The sequence below is a fragment of the Sprattus sprattus genome (assembly GCF_963457725.1).
Source record: "Sprattus sprattus genome assembly, chromosome: 7".
Lineage (NCBI taxonomy): Eukaryota > Metazoa > Chordata > Actinopteri > Clupeiformes > Clupeidae > Sprattus > Sprattus sprattus.
This window is the reverse complement of record NC_137926.1, coordinates 7,486,709-7,502,760: the sequence shown is the minus strand read 5'-3', so window position 1 is coordinate 7,502,760 and position 16,052 is coordinate 7,486,709. Positions and strand designations below refer to the sequence as shown.

Below are 16,052 nucleotides of genomic sequence, written 5' to 3'. Positions count from 1 at the left end.
GTAACAGACACAATGTCATTTTAAAAGACCAGCAGCTACACATTGATTACGCGCAGCAAGGCCAATGACCTGTGTTGCATGCTGGGAAATCCAGCTGTGCCTCTACTGACTGTATTCGTCCATCTCATGCTGCCCCACCCCCGTCATCACTTCCCCTGCTACACACACACCCCACCCCGGTCCCCAGCAGTATCCTTGGAGGATGGCAAAAGTGTGTGTGTGAGCGGAGAAAAAAGAAAAAATCTAGACGTGGGGGTGATGTCATTTTGACTCCCCTCTCCTCCTGTAGCAGGCTACGCAGAGAGAACTGGAGAGAGAAGAGAAGAGGGGGAGATGAGACTGGGAGGAGGTGCTGAGGAGGTTGCAGTGGAAGACATGTTCTCAAAAGGTAGGACCCGTCCTGATTCCGTACAGCAAGTTTGAAAATACTCTTCAGACTTTCTTTCTTTAAAAAAATAAATAAATGTTGTCTTTTTTCGTCTGAGGCATCTGGCTCCCTGTGAGTGATCCAGCTGGCTCTCTGCACCCAATCAAAACATTAGCATGGATGCTGCTAGCAGGCTGCTGCACGTCTGGTCCAGACCTGCAGCCACACTTTGCATGAACCCATTCTGTCCCCTGAAGGGATTCATTATATTTTTTGTATTTACCAAAAGACTGGGTACAAATGGAGATAAAGAATAAAAGCTTATCACCAATCAGAATGTAAAGTGTAAGAAGACAAGCCTACCATGTGTAGTAGTAATATCTTAATCCTATCTCTGCACAAAGGTTATAGAATTAAGATTATCTTTAGTGTTCAAATTAAGGCTTTTTTTAAAGGGCTGGCATGGCAGGATGTAACTGGAGGCTATTTTGGCTGGGTGGGGCACGCAATACCAGCATCATCCTCTTCAGCACTGGCTTCAGATGCAAATGAGGCTCATTTGTTAAACAAGGGCTCGGGACAATAGCGTGGCATGTAGGTTACAAGAGTCATGTGAATGTGGGAGCAAGGTGAGTCCGTCGATTATGTCTACAGGCGTGGGTTTCTCCACACACACACACACCCATAGTCCTGCTGGCTTGTGTCCAATCGGCTTCACCACAATGAATCTTTCATGGGTTTCATTAGTGATGCTTCACCGGCTCTGACATTTCCTCACCGAAATAAACCAGTTGAAGTACATGGGGGCAGAAGGATATGGATGTTCCAACAACAGATTACATGTGCATGAGCTATGTTTGGCCAGTCCAGTGATCTCACGAAAAGACAACAGGGCAGAATGTTTAACTGACTTCTGCGAAAAATTAGTTGAGAATGCGATGTGATAATAAATGCAATGTAGTGGATTAGCCTGTTTAAAAAAACAGTCTACATTTGCAACTGCCAAAACATTGTGAAAGCTGCTGGTAATTATACCTATTAGAACTATTAGAACACATTTCCATAGCAACATCCATAAATCTTTCCTTTCTTTTTCCCCTCCTGGACTCTGTGGCTCTATTAAAAAAATGGCCATCATTATGTTGTTTAAAGTAATCATATTGCAAAGAAACAGGCATCTCCGTCTGCCAGTTACTTTGAGAAGGGAGAGGGGGGAGTTATGGCCAAGCTAATGTTGTTCATTAAAATAACTCTGTGATGATTGTTTGTGAATGAATTAACACTTTCTCAATCATACCATATCTCATTTCAATTATGAAGCAACTTATTCAGAATTCCAGTGAAAGTAGTCAGACCTGCACAAGGTCCTGCGTGGGTTCCCTATTGACCAAATGTGTGAGGTCAAACCAGACACTGAACTCAGCCTTTCTCTACAGGGTTTCTCGACGAAACGTCACATCTCTCACATTCCTTTTAATTCCCAGACAGGAACAGGGCCTGAGAAAAACCTCTGGATGTCACCTAAGAGGCACTCCCTCCACTGTCATTCCTGCTGGAGGCTCCACCGACACGTCTGGACTGCACCTGGGCGTCCAACGCACGGAGAGGGAGAGAGACACGAGGCACTCCGGGGGGGCACCTACAGTTAAGCTTTCCGTCGGATGATTCACTCTCATCATTCTCACCTTGCTGCTACTGTAACAGTGAGGGTGTGGATGCAATGGATACAGAGTGACGGTGTGTGTTTCCAACCTATGGGACTGAGATATTTCCCTCACGGCAGACGTGTGGGAACATCTGAGCACTCCCAGCTTTACCGGAGGAAGGTTACCGAGAGGGAGTGAGCAGAGAGGACGGGAGAGATATTTGATCCGCAGAGAAAGAGGAGGATCCATGTTTTCGTGACAGCGCAGCTGGTGGTGATGAGCTCCAGTAAATATTTACCTCGCGCTCGTCTGCGGTCTGAATCAGCACCAGGAGCCGCGCCGCTGAACCCGTGAACTCCGCACTCCCGCCAACCTTCTCTGGCAGCCCCGGGCGCCGCACTCGAGCGAGGCAGACGCAGACGCACACGAGTGGGAGTCTGCCTGTGTGACTGACTGACTGACTGACTGACTGACTGACTGACTAACTGACTGCCGGCCTACCAGACTCCTCACTGCACTCTCTCTCTGCTTCACTGTTCCTTCTTCCAGTCTGTGCAGTGAAACCTCGAGCAAACCAGCTGTGAAACCTCGGGGCAAAAAGCCTTGACAACAGGAGTGCCCTGGACAACACACCATTCAGACAAACACAGCCATACTGTCACCTTTCCCCAGTCACACCGTCTCAGACTTTCACTAGTGTATGTGTAATGTGTGTATGTGTGTGTGTGTGTGTGTGTCAGATAACTTGGGTGCTCACAGCTCAGTGTCTGAGGTGAATCAGTGGGGTTGTCACTGTCGTGAAACACCAAAGATTCCAGATGTCTGTTAGAGCTTATTTACTGCTATCAGAAAACAGACCAGAAGCTGTTTTGTGTTTTTGAAGGAACAGGGAAGAGTGTGTGTGTGAAAGTGTATCTAATGTGTGAGTAAGACAGCTTTTAAAAAAGCTGTGTGTGTGTGTGTGTGTGTGTGTGTGTGTGTGTGTCAGTCCGTCTGTCTGTCTCTCTGTGTGTGATCGACACGATGGGTTGTGCCATCTGCACTCAGCTCGTGGACAAGTGTAGGGGGTTCACATGGAAGAGAGGTCGGAGCGCCAGGCCAGCGGTCGCGGAGGTGCCCCCCCTGGAGTACCACCGGCTCTCCGGCCTCCACTACACCTCCTCCTTCTCCGACGCCGAGGACTGCTGCGATGACCTCTCCTCCATCAGCACCTCCTCGTCCTCTGATTACCTAGAAACTGAATACTTGGCTGATTTGGAGGAACGACTCACAGGCTTGTGACACTTGTCATTTGCATCATATGCACTTCACTTGAATAAATGATTAAGATGAAAACTAAGAACTGGGTTGGGTTCATTTCCGGTGTATGTGCGACTACTGTAATGAACAAAACTATTCCAGTGGATTCTCCCTGGTCGAAGTGGTTCTTTTCTTTTAATAGTGCTCCAACTGAGAAATGTTCTGTGTTTTACTCATGAAACTAAATCTTTGTCCACACTGTCCTTTACACAAGTAGAAACAGCTTTCCAGACAGGGCCTCTATTATCCCTGAGGGAAGCAGGCCAGGGTGGGTTTCCCAAAGCCTTTAGAACGCTATGTCATTTGTGAATCATACTTTAAACTGTACATCAACGTTTTGAGGTGTTTCACAGAACGTCCTTAGCTATAGGTAGCCTATACCTTCTCTAAGAGATACTTTTATGAGGTCAGCCTGGACCACTTTTAGCTATACTTTAACAAAATAAATAATTAAATTAAATTAAATGATGAAACAAGGCAATTTTAGAAAGTAAGTTTCAGTAGACGTTAACAAACTGCTATTTTACGCCTGTCTGTTTATTGTACAACAAACAGCAATGCCTGAGCACACCCGTCAACACGTATGCACGAGGCCAAACGTGACTAGTTCAGTTCATGATTAGATTCATGAAATGTCATGCCTGGTCAAGAAAACCACCCTCCAAAATAAATGCAGACGAAACTGAGAGTGCGGCCTCCCCGTGACATGATCCAACGCATTTCATGTACGGAGGAAGACACGTCACTTAGCCCAAAGTAAATCTTTTGAATCGGAATCTTTTGAACCGTCACCGCATAGCGTGCACTGTAAACGCGCTCCACCTGAGTGTGGTATAGCGCAAATTCCAAAGATTCCGCGCCTGCAGGGTAAAAAGGCACACACCCCGAATATTTTATGAGTCGACCGGATCTCATTTTTATTATTATTAGAATAAAGACAGGACAGACATGTATCCATCTTTCATTCTAATAATGCATTGAATCCCTTGAAAAAATATGGTATGAAGCAAGTATGTTTTGGGCCAGTATAAGCAGCAGATCTACTTCACAATACTTGGATCGCATGTATTTTGTGTAAACGGGAGACAGATCGCACCAGTAACAGGCAGGGTTGAACTGCTAATCTGGCATAATCTGGGGCCGATATTATCAGTTATTTATTTTTTAAAGTTTTTGATTATCGACCAGGGACAGCAGCACATTGATTCACTGGGCTATCACAACTCTTTAGAAGCCTGTGCGGTCTGTAACCTGTCGACTCGCGGGAGTTATTGGACCAAAGCCCTTTTCTGCATATCATACGTTCAATGGCAATGGTATGGATATCGGAACACGGCATAGGAGCAGTGTGACAGGCCTGCACTTAAGCACAAATTTCAATGCAGGTTGTTTTTTAAAACGAGACGATTGTGTACAGATGTGCACCACACGGTTTTATAAATCAGAACAGCCTATAAACTCTGAAGGTCTGTGCGTACACAATGTTTAATAAATGAAAACCTTGGTCACAGAGCTTGTCGTTGGTGGTATCAGGTGGTAACAAGCTAGCAAATTGCAATAGCAAAATGTGGATGGCTATGGCTTTGGATGGATGGCTAAGAAGCTTTTTTAAAAGAAGAATGATGAATGCAACGAGGCGAAGGCGAAGCCTGAGGGGAGGTGAAGGAAGTTATTTCATGTTTCTGACAATTCTGAGCAAGGTAAAGGTGGATTCCATGAAAGAAATCTTTGGACACAATTGTAATACATCGTATCCCAATCTTAAATCGATCTCCAGACCGCACTCAATGGACCTGCCTGTCTACCCATATCTTTCTTTAAAAACTTGTAAACGTCTTCTCCACTATCAACACGATTTTATGGGTACCCTTTGGCGATGCCCATGTCCTGTGTATCCGTGTCACCCCGGACCCCCCCCTACATGAACGTTTTCAACTCCTAGCAACGACCGTAGGCGAGCACACGCACGCACGCACACACACACACACACACACACACACACACACACACACACACACACACACACACACACACACACTCACTTTCACTGCCGTGCTTGTATTGAGGCGTCATGATTCATCATAAAATTGGGCACGTGTCCAAAGTAAAAGTCCACATTACACAACAAGCGCAACCCCCTAAGACATGCTTAGCCAACAGTGAAATCCGTATTAAAACTGCAGATTGTGTAAATGTATACCCTACCCATTTCTAATTGCTTACTCGCAACAGGAAATGGATGACTTTGAAAAAAAAAAATGGAAAACTTTGTGGGGACGATGAGGATGCCTTGGGGTGCCAGCGGTTAGCGTATAAAGAGCGTGCGCTTCACGGAGCGTCATCACTTCAAGTCCTGTAGCCTTCGGTCAAGATGTTAAGGAACGAGGTGTTCGCGTGTTTTGTGTTCTACGGAACGATGCTCATTTTAAAGATGTACACACTGGCAGTTATTACTGGACAAGTACGACTGCGGAAAAAGGTGGGATATCATGCAATTTTATTCTTGTGAACTATAACCTCCCTACGTTGCATGTTGTTAAAACTATAATATCACAACCCTAAATTATGAATAGATGTGTATATTGTAAAAGGGTATTCTTCTTCTTCTCTTGTATTCATCTTTCTGGATGACAACTTCAAAAACCTAATTTATTTGGAATTTACAAGCAGTTATCAATCCGAAGTAAATGGTTACATTTCCCCCCTTCAATTAACTAATCACTTGTAGGCACTCTGAGATTCCTGTGAATGAAAAGTGCGTTAAAAATAAAATGAATTATTATTATTATTACTTAATCACGTATACGTATACGTAGCCTATGTTACCAAAAACAATTATTTTTTTCCATTGTACTGAATGTAATGTTGAATTATCATGGTGATTTAGTGGCTTAAAGGAAAACTTAGCAAAATGTTCCTCTTTACCTCTTTGACAGGCTTTTGCAAACCCAGAGGACGCTCTTAGGCACGGAGGATTAGAATTTTACCGGGAAGATCCATACGTGGAACGGTGTATGAGGTGGGTTTTCTGAAAATGGGAACAAATGTTGCTGCAGCTTAAAGTAACACTATGCAACAATTTGACACTTTTTCAGGTTTGGTTTTATAGGCAACTCATTTTGGTACCATCCTCAAATTAATTTTGATAGCATATGGTCATGTGAAGGACAGGTGTCTTCCCCACGAGCCATCCAAGATATGCCCTATGTAGTTCTGTGTAACGGGCTGGAACACCCTGCTAAATGGGAGATAAGCTTTCACACACACATGACATTGCCAGTTTTACTGCCAAGAGACACCAGTTGGTGTGTTGGCAAGCTTCTATCAGTCTCAGCTGGACAGTTGGTGGTGTTTGCAAGGTTTTTGCATGCCTTTTAGGTAGTTAGCTTATTAGTTTTGGAACTCCGGAACTCCGTATTGCTGCTTTAATGGGAAGATTTTAATTTTTGGGGCTGACATTGGGCTCGAGAATTCCTTATTTACTGTACATCTGTTTTTGCTCTCCTGGGAGTGTGTGCTGTGCATGTGTTGTCGTAGCATGCAGGAGAAAGACCTCTAAGGCAGGGGGGGGCGGGGTTAGGCAGACATCTGTTTTTTTACCACTGAAAACTCTCCCTCAGAAACACACCACAGCACTCAGAAACATAAACATGGAAGATATTGCATTGGCTTGGCTTGACATGCAAAACAAACATTGAAAGTCTTCAATTTTGCGCTGAAGTGATCTCTTGATTTAAACTACATCTGGCAATGAAAAAAACGCACCTCTGCAGGTGTTCCTGTTTTACCAATCAGTATCTCTGCTCATTCTCGGTCCCAAGTGCCTCCTACTTCTGAGAAGCCGGAGAGAAAGAGAGAAGGACAGGCAGATAGAAAATCTGTGTTAACATGTGCATGTAAAACACTATTGCTGTTCTATGCATCCATGTATGCGTATGACATGAGTGCATGCAATGGTATGCCTGTGCCTAGGTGTAAACATGCTGCAATGGATTTGCAGGGTGTAGCAGTTTCTGGCTATGATAATATTAGTTTATACTTACTGAGAGGAAACTTACCTCTCTAGGGTATCGTAGGCATTGTCTGGACCAGGGGAGGTTATTGCCCAGAGGTGTTGTTAAGTAAAGGTCTCGCCAGGGCTAGTACAATGGGGCCCCCTGCTTCCTGGGCAGACATGTGCAGAGGAAAGAAGATTGATATCACTCCGGCGATAACCGGCATCCATTTTTTTTCCCCGCAAGGCAGACAGGTTGTGCTATGAGGCAGATTACAGCTGACAGGTCTGAACAGAAACGTGTCGGCCAGAGTGGGATGAAGGGAAGTGTCTTAGCATAGCTTAGTGTGTTTGAAGTGCTCCCATCCAAAGTACTTCTGAATAATGTGAAAACATACCGTAGAGGTGACTGTGTTGATGTTTAATCCGTTTGGTTGATCTGTGCATTTGTAATATCGGTGTAGTAGGCGTATGCAGAAAGAGGAGAGCATATGGAATGTTTAGGGTATGGTGGGGAAGGTATGGAGACCGATAGACTAGCACAGGGAAACAAGATAAGCACAGCTGAGAGAGAAAGTGAGAAGCTGAGAGTGTGTTTCCACACAAGGTTCCGCAAGAGTGTGTTCTTGAGCACAGGAAGCTGGACATAATGACCTAGGGCAGGCTAGGCGGTTCAGGAATCGCAATGGCAAGAAGGTCATGAGGGGGGGGGGTTGTTCCGTAAAAGTGAAAGAGCTCTGGGATGACGCAGGAATTTCACTGCTGGTCCTGGGTCAGTGTGGACCACTCATCAGGCTTACGCACGGCAGGATATGACTGACGTTTTAGATTGTTGTAGGTTTTTTTTGGCGTGTGTGAATCTGGTGCATGGTACTCCATGGTACAATTCTCAGCGTGGAATATTACTGTTGCTCTGGCCTCTGTTCAGGTTGAGTCACACACCCCACCGTTTCACAACTCTGAAATGAAAACCAGATGTTACCCTGGCTGTGTGTGTGTGTGTGTGTGTGTGTGTGTGTGTGTGTGTGTGTGTGTGTGTGTGTGTGTGTGTGTGTGTGTGTGTGTATTCCTTATATAACAAAAATGGATCCAAGAGTTTATGTAGGACGCAGTGTATATGTTTCACTTTCTGAACTGTCACTGTCTATGAGAGGAGTTCTAAAAGAAACTTGCTTAGATCCTCACACTTTCACTGGCTAAATATTTGGAAATCTTGCTTATGTCTGAAATGAGGATATTGAATGATTACTGTGGTGAAAATGTTGTGTGTACATAGTGAACATTGCATTTGTTAATGTTTATGCATTTTTGAATTACTGCTGTGATCTAGCGTTGGTGTCTTGGAATTGGATGACCTTGTTCTTGACAAGGTTTTAACTTGTGATGTTTCTTTTCTTTTTTCTTGTGTTTTCTTCTCATTCTCAGAGCACATCGCAATGACATGGAAAACATCTACCCCTTCCTCTTCCTGGGCGCTATCTACTCCATGATTGGTCCCTCCCTGTCCGTGGCGAGAGGTCATTTCCTGGTCTTCTTCCTGGCCCGGGTCATGCACACCCTCGCCTACCTGTTTGCTCTCGCAGCGCCGACCCGGTCGCTGTCCTACATCATCGGCCAGTTGCCGTGTGTCTCCATGGCGATTCAGATCATCATTGCTGTCGCTGCATACGCATGACATCTCAAATCCCTGTGACGGGATCCCACCACCTTTTGTACTAACATCTTTGATTGGAGGACTACCTGTGACGGGATCCCACACCCTTTGTAATAACATCTTTGATTGGAGGACTACCAGTGACGATCCCACACCCTTTGTAATATCATCTTTGATTGGACAACAGTTCTGCTGGATGATAATCTGAAGAGCTCCCCAGTGGTCGGACACTTCACCAGACTACGAAGCAGCAGATCTTGCTACCATTATTAGACCTGTGATTATGCTAGCCTGTGATGTTAGCTACATTCGCAGTATATCAACCACTGCTGTATGAAGAGTCCCTACAGGTCATTTGAAGAAAATATAATGATAGATGTTTGTTTTTTCTAGATTTCGTAGCTTCAATGCAATAGATATGAAGGTCGTTTTAATCCTCTCCAATTACACCACAGTATTTGTGTTTCAGCACTCCGAACCAGTCATTAGACTGGGAACTGGGAGTTCATGTTCTTCAAGGTGCCAGCATGACCATGTGTTTCCTGTCAACCTGTTTACAATGCACTTACCCACCCTGCTATGGAAACTCACTAAGCCCATAAATGGCCAGTTAGCCTACTGGAGATGTTGACACAGCCCCTAACCCCCTGCCTTTGTGTTGTGGGGCTGCTTGGTTTGGCCTGTGAAGAATTCCCTTTGAGTTTCAGTGGAGCATTCAGACCTCATTCCCTGCACACACACACAACACACACACACACACACACACACACTCACGCACACACACTCGCGCACACACACACACACACACACACACACACACACAACACACACACACACACACACACACACACACACACACACACACACACACACACACACACACACACACACACACACACACACACACACACACACACACACACGTGTTTCCTCTGCTGACTGGCTGTAATCATGACGTGAGACTGGATCACTGGAGACAGCTATGGTGGTCATAGGCTACATGCTGGGCCTACAGTACTGAAAGGCCATGTAAGGTTTTGGATGAACCATTTTGGATTCCTCCCAGAAGAATGGGCCTGACTGTCACCGTGCTGTGTCTGAATGGATACCGAAACTCTTTACTTTGCAAAATATTGATGTTCATTTCGCTGTGTTATCGTCTGTGGTTCAGTTATGAAGAATTGAGCCTTTTCAATACCATTCCCATTTCACTCAACCTCTGCTGTGCCTCATATTGTGAAAGATTTAAGAAATGAAAAGACTGAACTTATTCTGTAAATCATCCTGCATTTAAATTAATGTATTTATGTGGTATAAATAAAATAAGTTAAATTATTTTAATTTTTTTTTAAACATGTAGTTACCTTGTTATGCCTAATTGTGTTGAACGTGAAGATAACTAATGGCTCCTGTTACATAGGTATTTAAATAAAAAATGACATTTAACAAAGTGAAAGGAAAATTATTTTGCTCTCTGTCTTTTTCTGGGGTCATAAGAATGATTTAGGATACAGTGCACCATGATGCATAAACCATAGCTCATAGGCATGTGTGTGTGTGTTGGTGTGTGTTTCATAAGAGCGCTGTTCCTAATTGGAATGTTCAGTCGAGGTGCCAGCTCTTTCTTTTCAGTAGTTAGACACTGCTACTAGCCCTGGGTTGGTGGGCATTCACGAAAGTGAACACAGTGTGCGGAGACTTGTCAAGAAGAATCTTTTCCACATGGCTGGGCGGTGAAGCTGGATGAAAGGGTCACTTTGACCCCCACTGTTTGTCTCGGTGGCTCGGCACCGACGTACGAGGAGGCCGGCATTCCAGCATACCTTTGCCAGTTATGGAGCAGGATCAGGGAAATATTAACCCCGTCTTCACCTTCCGGCGGTGCAGATCATCCATTGGTCATGTTTGTTTGCCCTCCCACATCACACCTCGTTATAACATGAATGTTATGCCCTCACGATGAGATGGCTGTTAAGAATGCTTGGTCAATAGAAAATCAATTAAGGTTAAAGGGTACATCTATCCCCAGGCAGGTGAGTGAGTGAGTGGTAGTGTGGAGTCTTAGAATGAATGATGGGAAACATGCCCTAACCTGCTATGACTGACAGCATAGGCTCTCTCTCTTTCTCTGTGTGTCTGAGTGTGCCCGTGAGTGTGTGTGTGTGTGTGTGTGTGTGTGTTGGTATGTATAGGGCAATTCTTTGCCACAGTATGTGTGTATCTGCACATAAAAGTCGGACACTAAAAACAAAAGGAAATAGGAAGTAAGGTTAGAAGAACAGACAGAATGTTGCCTGATTAATTTCACCGTCATCATGTTTGACCAAACCAATAGGTGTATGGTGTGAGTGTGAGTGTGAGTGTGTGTGTGTGTGTGTGCGTGTGCGTGTGCGTGTGCGTGTGCGTGTGCGTGTGAGTGTGAGTGTGAGTGTGAGTGTGAGTGTGTGTGTGTGTGTGTGTGTGTGTGTGTGTGTGTGTGTGTGTGTGTGTGTGTGTGTGTGTGTGTGTGTGTGTGTGTGTGTGTGAGTGTGAGTGTGATAGTAGGAGTATGGTGATAGTAGGTGTATGGTGTTAACACAGATAGCCCTGAGTGTTCTGGCTCTGTTCTTTGTGGATTAGAGTTCTCTCTTCACATGTGCATTAGGGTGTAAAGTTCACTGAAAAGGTTTGTGGCTGCTCAGATTGCAACGACGTTCACTAAAAGCAATAGGCCTATCGTATGTCGTCATTGTTGCCAATGCAGATTGTTCCTTGTCTTTGTGAAATAAAATGTATTTATTTACTTATATTACTGTATATAAGTGTTCATTCAAACAAAATGTTCTTGAAATGCGTGACTAAGCTCAAACATGTTTTTAACTTGGAATTTTAAGAATTTTCATAAAGGTTTCAGTCGGTGTGTTCGAATGACAACAGTTACTTGGTAATTGTTTCATTTTAAAGTTGGGAAAGAATTCTTACCCCTTAAAAAACAGGGCCAGTTCATCTATGTACAGTACATTATTTATCTTTTGCCATCAGTGGGGATTTGAATGGGAAGATACAGTGACATACTGTCCCTATACTCCTGCAAATGTTTCGGCTTTTGGGTAGAACATAAGAGGATATCTTCATTCATAAATGACCATCTTAAATTATATTTTTTTATTAATAGCATTAATGATGCTTGTTTTCATCTGAAGTGTCTTTAGGGCTTCAGTGTCTTTAGGGCACAGACAGTAAGATCCCAAGTGAAGGCTTTACTTTCTATTGGTGGCCACCACACAACTTTGGACTAGGGCAAAGAAGCAGTAAACCCAGTGAGCATTTAGGCTGTCTGTGCTTGGGTCTGGTCAGCTGCAATAGAACCCATTGAAAAGTTTGGAAACGTTTTTTAGAAAATGTGCTGAACTGCCTGGCCTCTGTTCTGCACAGACCTGGGGTTTGTGTAGTCACTATAGCCTGCTATGGACATGGACATGGTGATGGGCAATGTGGCACGTAGGCTGCGTGCTTAATTGACTCTGGACTGAACTATCTATGGAGCCTTTCAGACGCATTATTCCAGCTCACTAATGACATGAACTGATTCAAACGGATATTATCGTCAAATGGAAACTTGGCTGAGACTAAAAGAGTTTTTTTATTTTTTAATCAGAGCAAGTCTATCATGGATGGGAAATGTGTCAGCACAGAGTAATAAGGAGATAAAGGGTTTTAGATGTTCAAGAGGCGAGACCTCATTGCCGTGAGAAAGATTGATCAAGTTTACAGAATGCAGGAAAAAAACCTATTTTACTTTTTTTTACAAACCATTTCCCACTTTCCTTCCTGAAAGGTGTGATTTTAATGCGTTGTGTGGTCCTGTGGTAGGTCGCTGTTGCTGCAAGCTGGTATTATCTAAGCTGTTTTACCGCTAATGTAAACTGCTCTGTCAGGAAGGCAGTTGGCTTGGGATCTTGATTTACTCAACAGAGGCCAAAGACTGCATTAGCACCACCGGCCTGGCTTCAGCTGAGGTCTCCATGGAAACAGGCCAAAGCTAAACAAAACAAAATGAGAGGGGGAATGGACTGGATTATTTGACCCCAGTAAAACATTTGCACAATACAACGTAAATCGTAAAAGTTTGAGAAACAAAACTGCATCCTTTGGAATGGTTAAAAGGAAGTCATTATTTTACTGTTTCCAGTCTTGCTATCCGGTGTGTTTAACATAAACAAGAGTGTTTGTTGTTCTGTTAGGTGGGTGAATGTGTATGCCCACATGTGTGTGAGGGTCAAGTATTTTTAAAGGCGCAATGTTTGGAGGAGGGTGACGAAATGCTGGTACCCGGCCAAAGACCTTGCCAAACTTTTTTTTTTCCTGTTTCATCTTCTAAATGCAGATTCACAACCTGAACTGGTAAAATAGTTTAAGTTGGCAAAAAACAAAACCCTTTCTAAAGTTACAAAAATAATAATAATTCTGTAAATCTGAAAGCAGGGGGCAGAAGTGTGTGTCATTTTCTAAGCATTTCATTGCTTAGAAACAAAGAATTAAGACACAGGACTACATCTTTAGGGTTACATCTTTATAATATTAGATCTGAAAATAATTGAATATTTGACAACATATTGAACCGTAAAGGTGCAGGCCACAGTTCTTATCTAATACACTTATTGTCTTAGTCAGTGAATTGCTCCTCACAGCCCTCTAGCTGTCCAGTCAGTGTGTGTGCTTAGGTGTTTGTGCACAGTCCTGGCACTGTAAATGTGAAACAAATAGAGTGGCTCGGGCTGAGCCGTAAACAGTTCCAGCCAATAAACATGTTGCTGCTGGAGCACAGAACGAAGGGGTGCAATTTGATTGGCTGTTAAGCGCAAATATCAACAACCTTTAACCAGAATCGCGGATTGCACCTTTAAAGCAGTTGCTACTTAATGATCTGGCTAGTGTTTGGCCATTATGCACAACTGTCACGACTTCTGTATTTTGATTGGCTCAGGGTCAGGTAAAAAGGGGGAAAAAAGAGCTTATCTGACGAGCAGTGGGTGGCGTTGTCGGAGTTTAATCGAGAGACGGCCAGAGAGCCAAACTGTTATTTTTGTCTTCACTTTTCCAGGATATAATGAATCATCTCTTTCTTTTGGTTCTTTTTCATTTTCTTTCAAATGATTGTGATTGTCCCCCCCATCCCACCCTCCTTTTCCCCATCCCACCCTCCTTTTCCTATCTCTGGTTCTGCTTAAGGTTTCTTGCTGATTAACTGGACGTTTTTCCTTTCCCCCTGTCTCCATTGTGCTTGCTCTAAGGGGGTTCAGGCCCTGGGCTCGAGAACATGTGATTGTTTTGGCACTATATCAAATAATTTAATTGAATTTAATTAAAATTTAAAAAAACATTTTAAACATTTTTCCACAGTTATTATTTATATTGTCAATTAACAAATAGAATATATCAGTGAGAGTTAAATAACATACCCCATTGCACCCCATTAGGCTGGAGTGAGCCACTTTGAAACTCAGCCAATGCATACAAGTATGAAGCCAATGCATACAGTAGCTGGCCAAACGCTTCACTCAACAGATAATGACCTCTTTGAGACATAGTAGGGATGTGAAGACGTTGAAAAAAGGGCTGAGAAAGTTGAGAGAGCAGCTTCAAGCCATGACTGTTAGTCCAGCCACAGCCACCACTGAGTGGCCCACTCACCAGCAGACTCCAGTGAGACGGGCCAGTGAAGTTCTGCTCTACTTCTGCTGCCGTTGTGGTGAGGATGGGTGTGTTGCCCCTTGGTGCAGAGCTCCTGAGGAGCCACAGAAGGTTGTCCAAATGTGAATTGATGCGCAGCGCTAGCCCCCCAGGTTCAAGTCTGACCTGACGTCATTTTCCAATCCTCTCCCCAACTCTTCTCCCCCTCGCTTCCTGTCATATCTTCAACTGTCCTATCCAAATAAAGGCATAAAAAGCCCAAAAATAAATCTTAAAAAAAATTAAAATAAAATTGATGCGCAGCGCAAAGGCAGAGACAGCAGGAGAGGACCAAGGGGAAGACATGTGCAGCCCTGTGGATTGACAGTGGATCTCAAGTGATCATCACTTTTGACAGCTGGTACACCAAGCACCTGGCCCACGTTCCCCTTCGACCAGTCAGTGGGTTAGCCATATTGGGGATTTCTATCAGTGTGAAAGGATTCCACAAGGAGTAACAAGAGCTCCTGCAACATTCCCTGGGCTCATGGACAAAACAGTCTGGCACATGCAGGTGCTCGATGTTATAGTTTACCTGCATTTGAACAGATCTTTCAGAGCCTGACCCACGCGTCAGTTCTTGCCTTCGCTGACCCCACCACCCCACCATGTCTTGCATGTAATTACCAGTCTGGTTTAAGGGCCGTGTTAAATCAGGAGTACCTCGAGGGGGTACGATCAGTTGCTTTTGCGAGCCGCAAACTGAAGGCCATACGGCACGGAGGTTTAATTGGACCCTTCTTTCCATGATGGGCACACTGGATCATTTTTACCTTCAATCAGATAGGATATTGAGGATCCGTTGAGCTCCAATATCGTTTGCCTGACTTTGAAAAATATTTTTTTTTACCGAGAGGGACCTAAACTGCAGATGATGGACAGTTTGCAATACAGTGAAGCTCAAAGGCCATACGGCACGGAGGTTTAATTGAACCCTTCTTTCCATGCTGGGCACACTGGATCCAAAGCAGAAGCATGTGGAGCCAAGATTTTTTTTTGGGCTCCTTGCCTTTAATCAATTAGGATATTGAAGTTTTTGACAGGAAATGAGCTGGGGAAGAGCTGGGGAAGAGATGGGGAGTGGGATCGGGAAATTACCCTTCTTTCCATGCTGCGCACACTGGATCCAAAGCAGAAGCAGAGGTATGTGGAGCCAGCAGATCAGTCAGTTGGTGCACGCCTACAATTGCACCTGAAATGATGCCACTGGGTTTTCCCCTTACCTGCTAATTAGTTCAGTAGACGTGAAGTTCGTCTGCCTTTGGATCTGTGCCATCAAGTGTCTGCTGAGAGAAGTGGAGAGGTTAGGCATCAGCACTATGTCAAGAAAGTGAAGTCAGACCTCCTGCACTGGGCATAGCAGCTTGCTACGGAAGCTGC

At 44.2% G+C, this 16,052-nt stretch overlaps 1 protein-coding gene across 1 annotated transcript; it reads left to right on the top strand.

Annotated features, from left to right (window-relative positions):
- Window positions 1-5,678: 5,678 nt before the first annotated feature.
- On the top strand, window positions 5,679-9,778 carry ptges (prostaglandin E synthase). The gene is made up of 3 exons (XM_080842545.1): window positions 5,679-5,791; window positions 6,249-6,331; window positions 8,732-9,778. Exons 1-3 carry the CDS (start codon window positions 5,684-5,686, stop codon window positions 8,979-8,981), a joined length of 441 nt encoding a protein of 146 aa, XP_080698671.1. The 5' UTR covers window positions 5,679-5,683; the 3' UTR covers window positions 8,982-9,778.
- The last annotated feature ends 6,274 nt before the right edge of the window (window positions 9,779-16,052 follow it).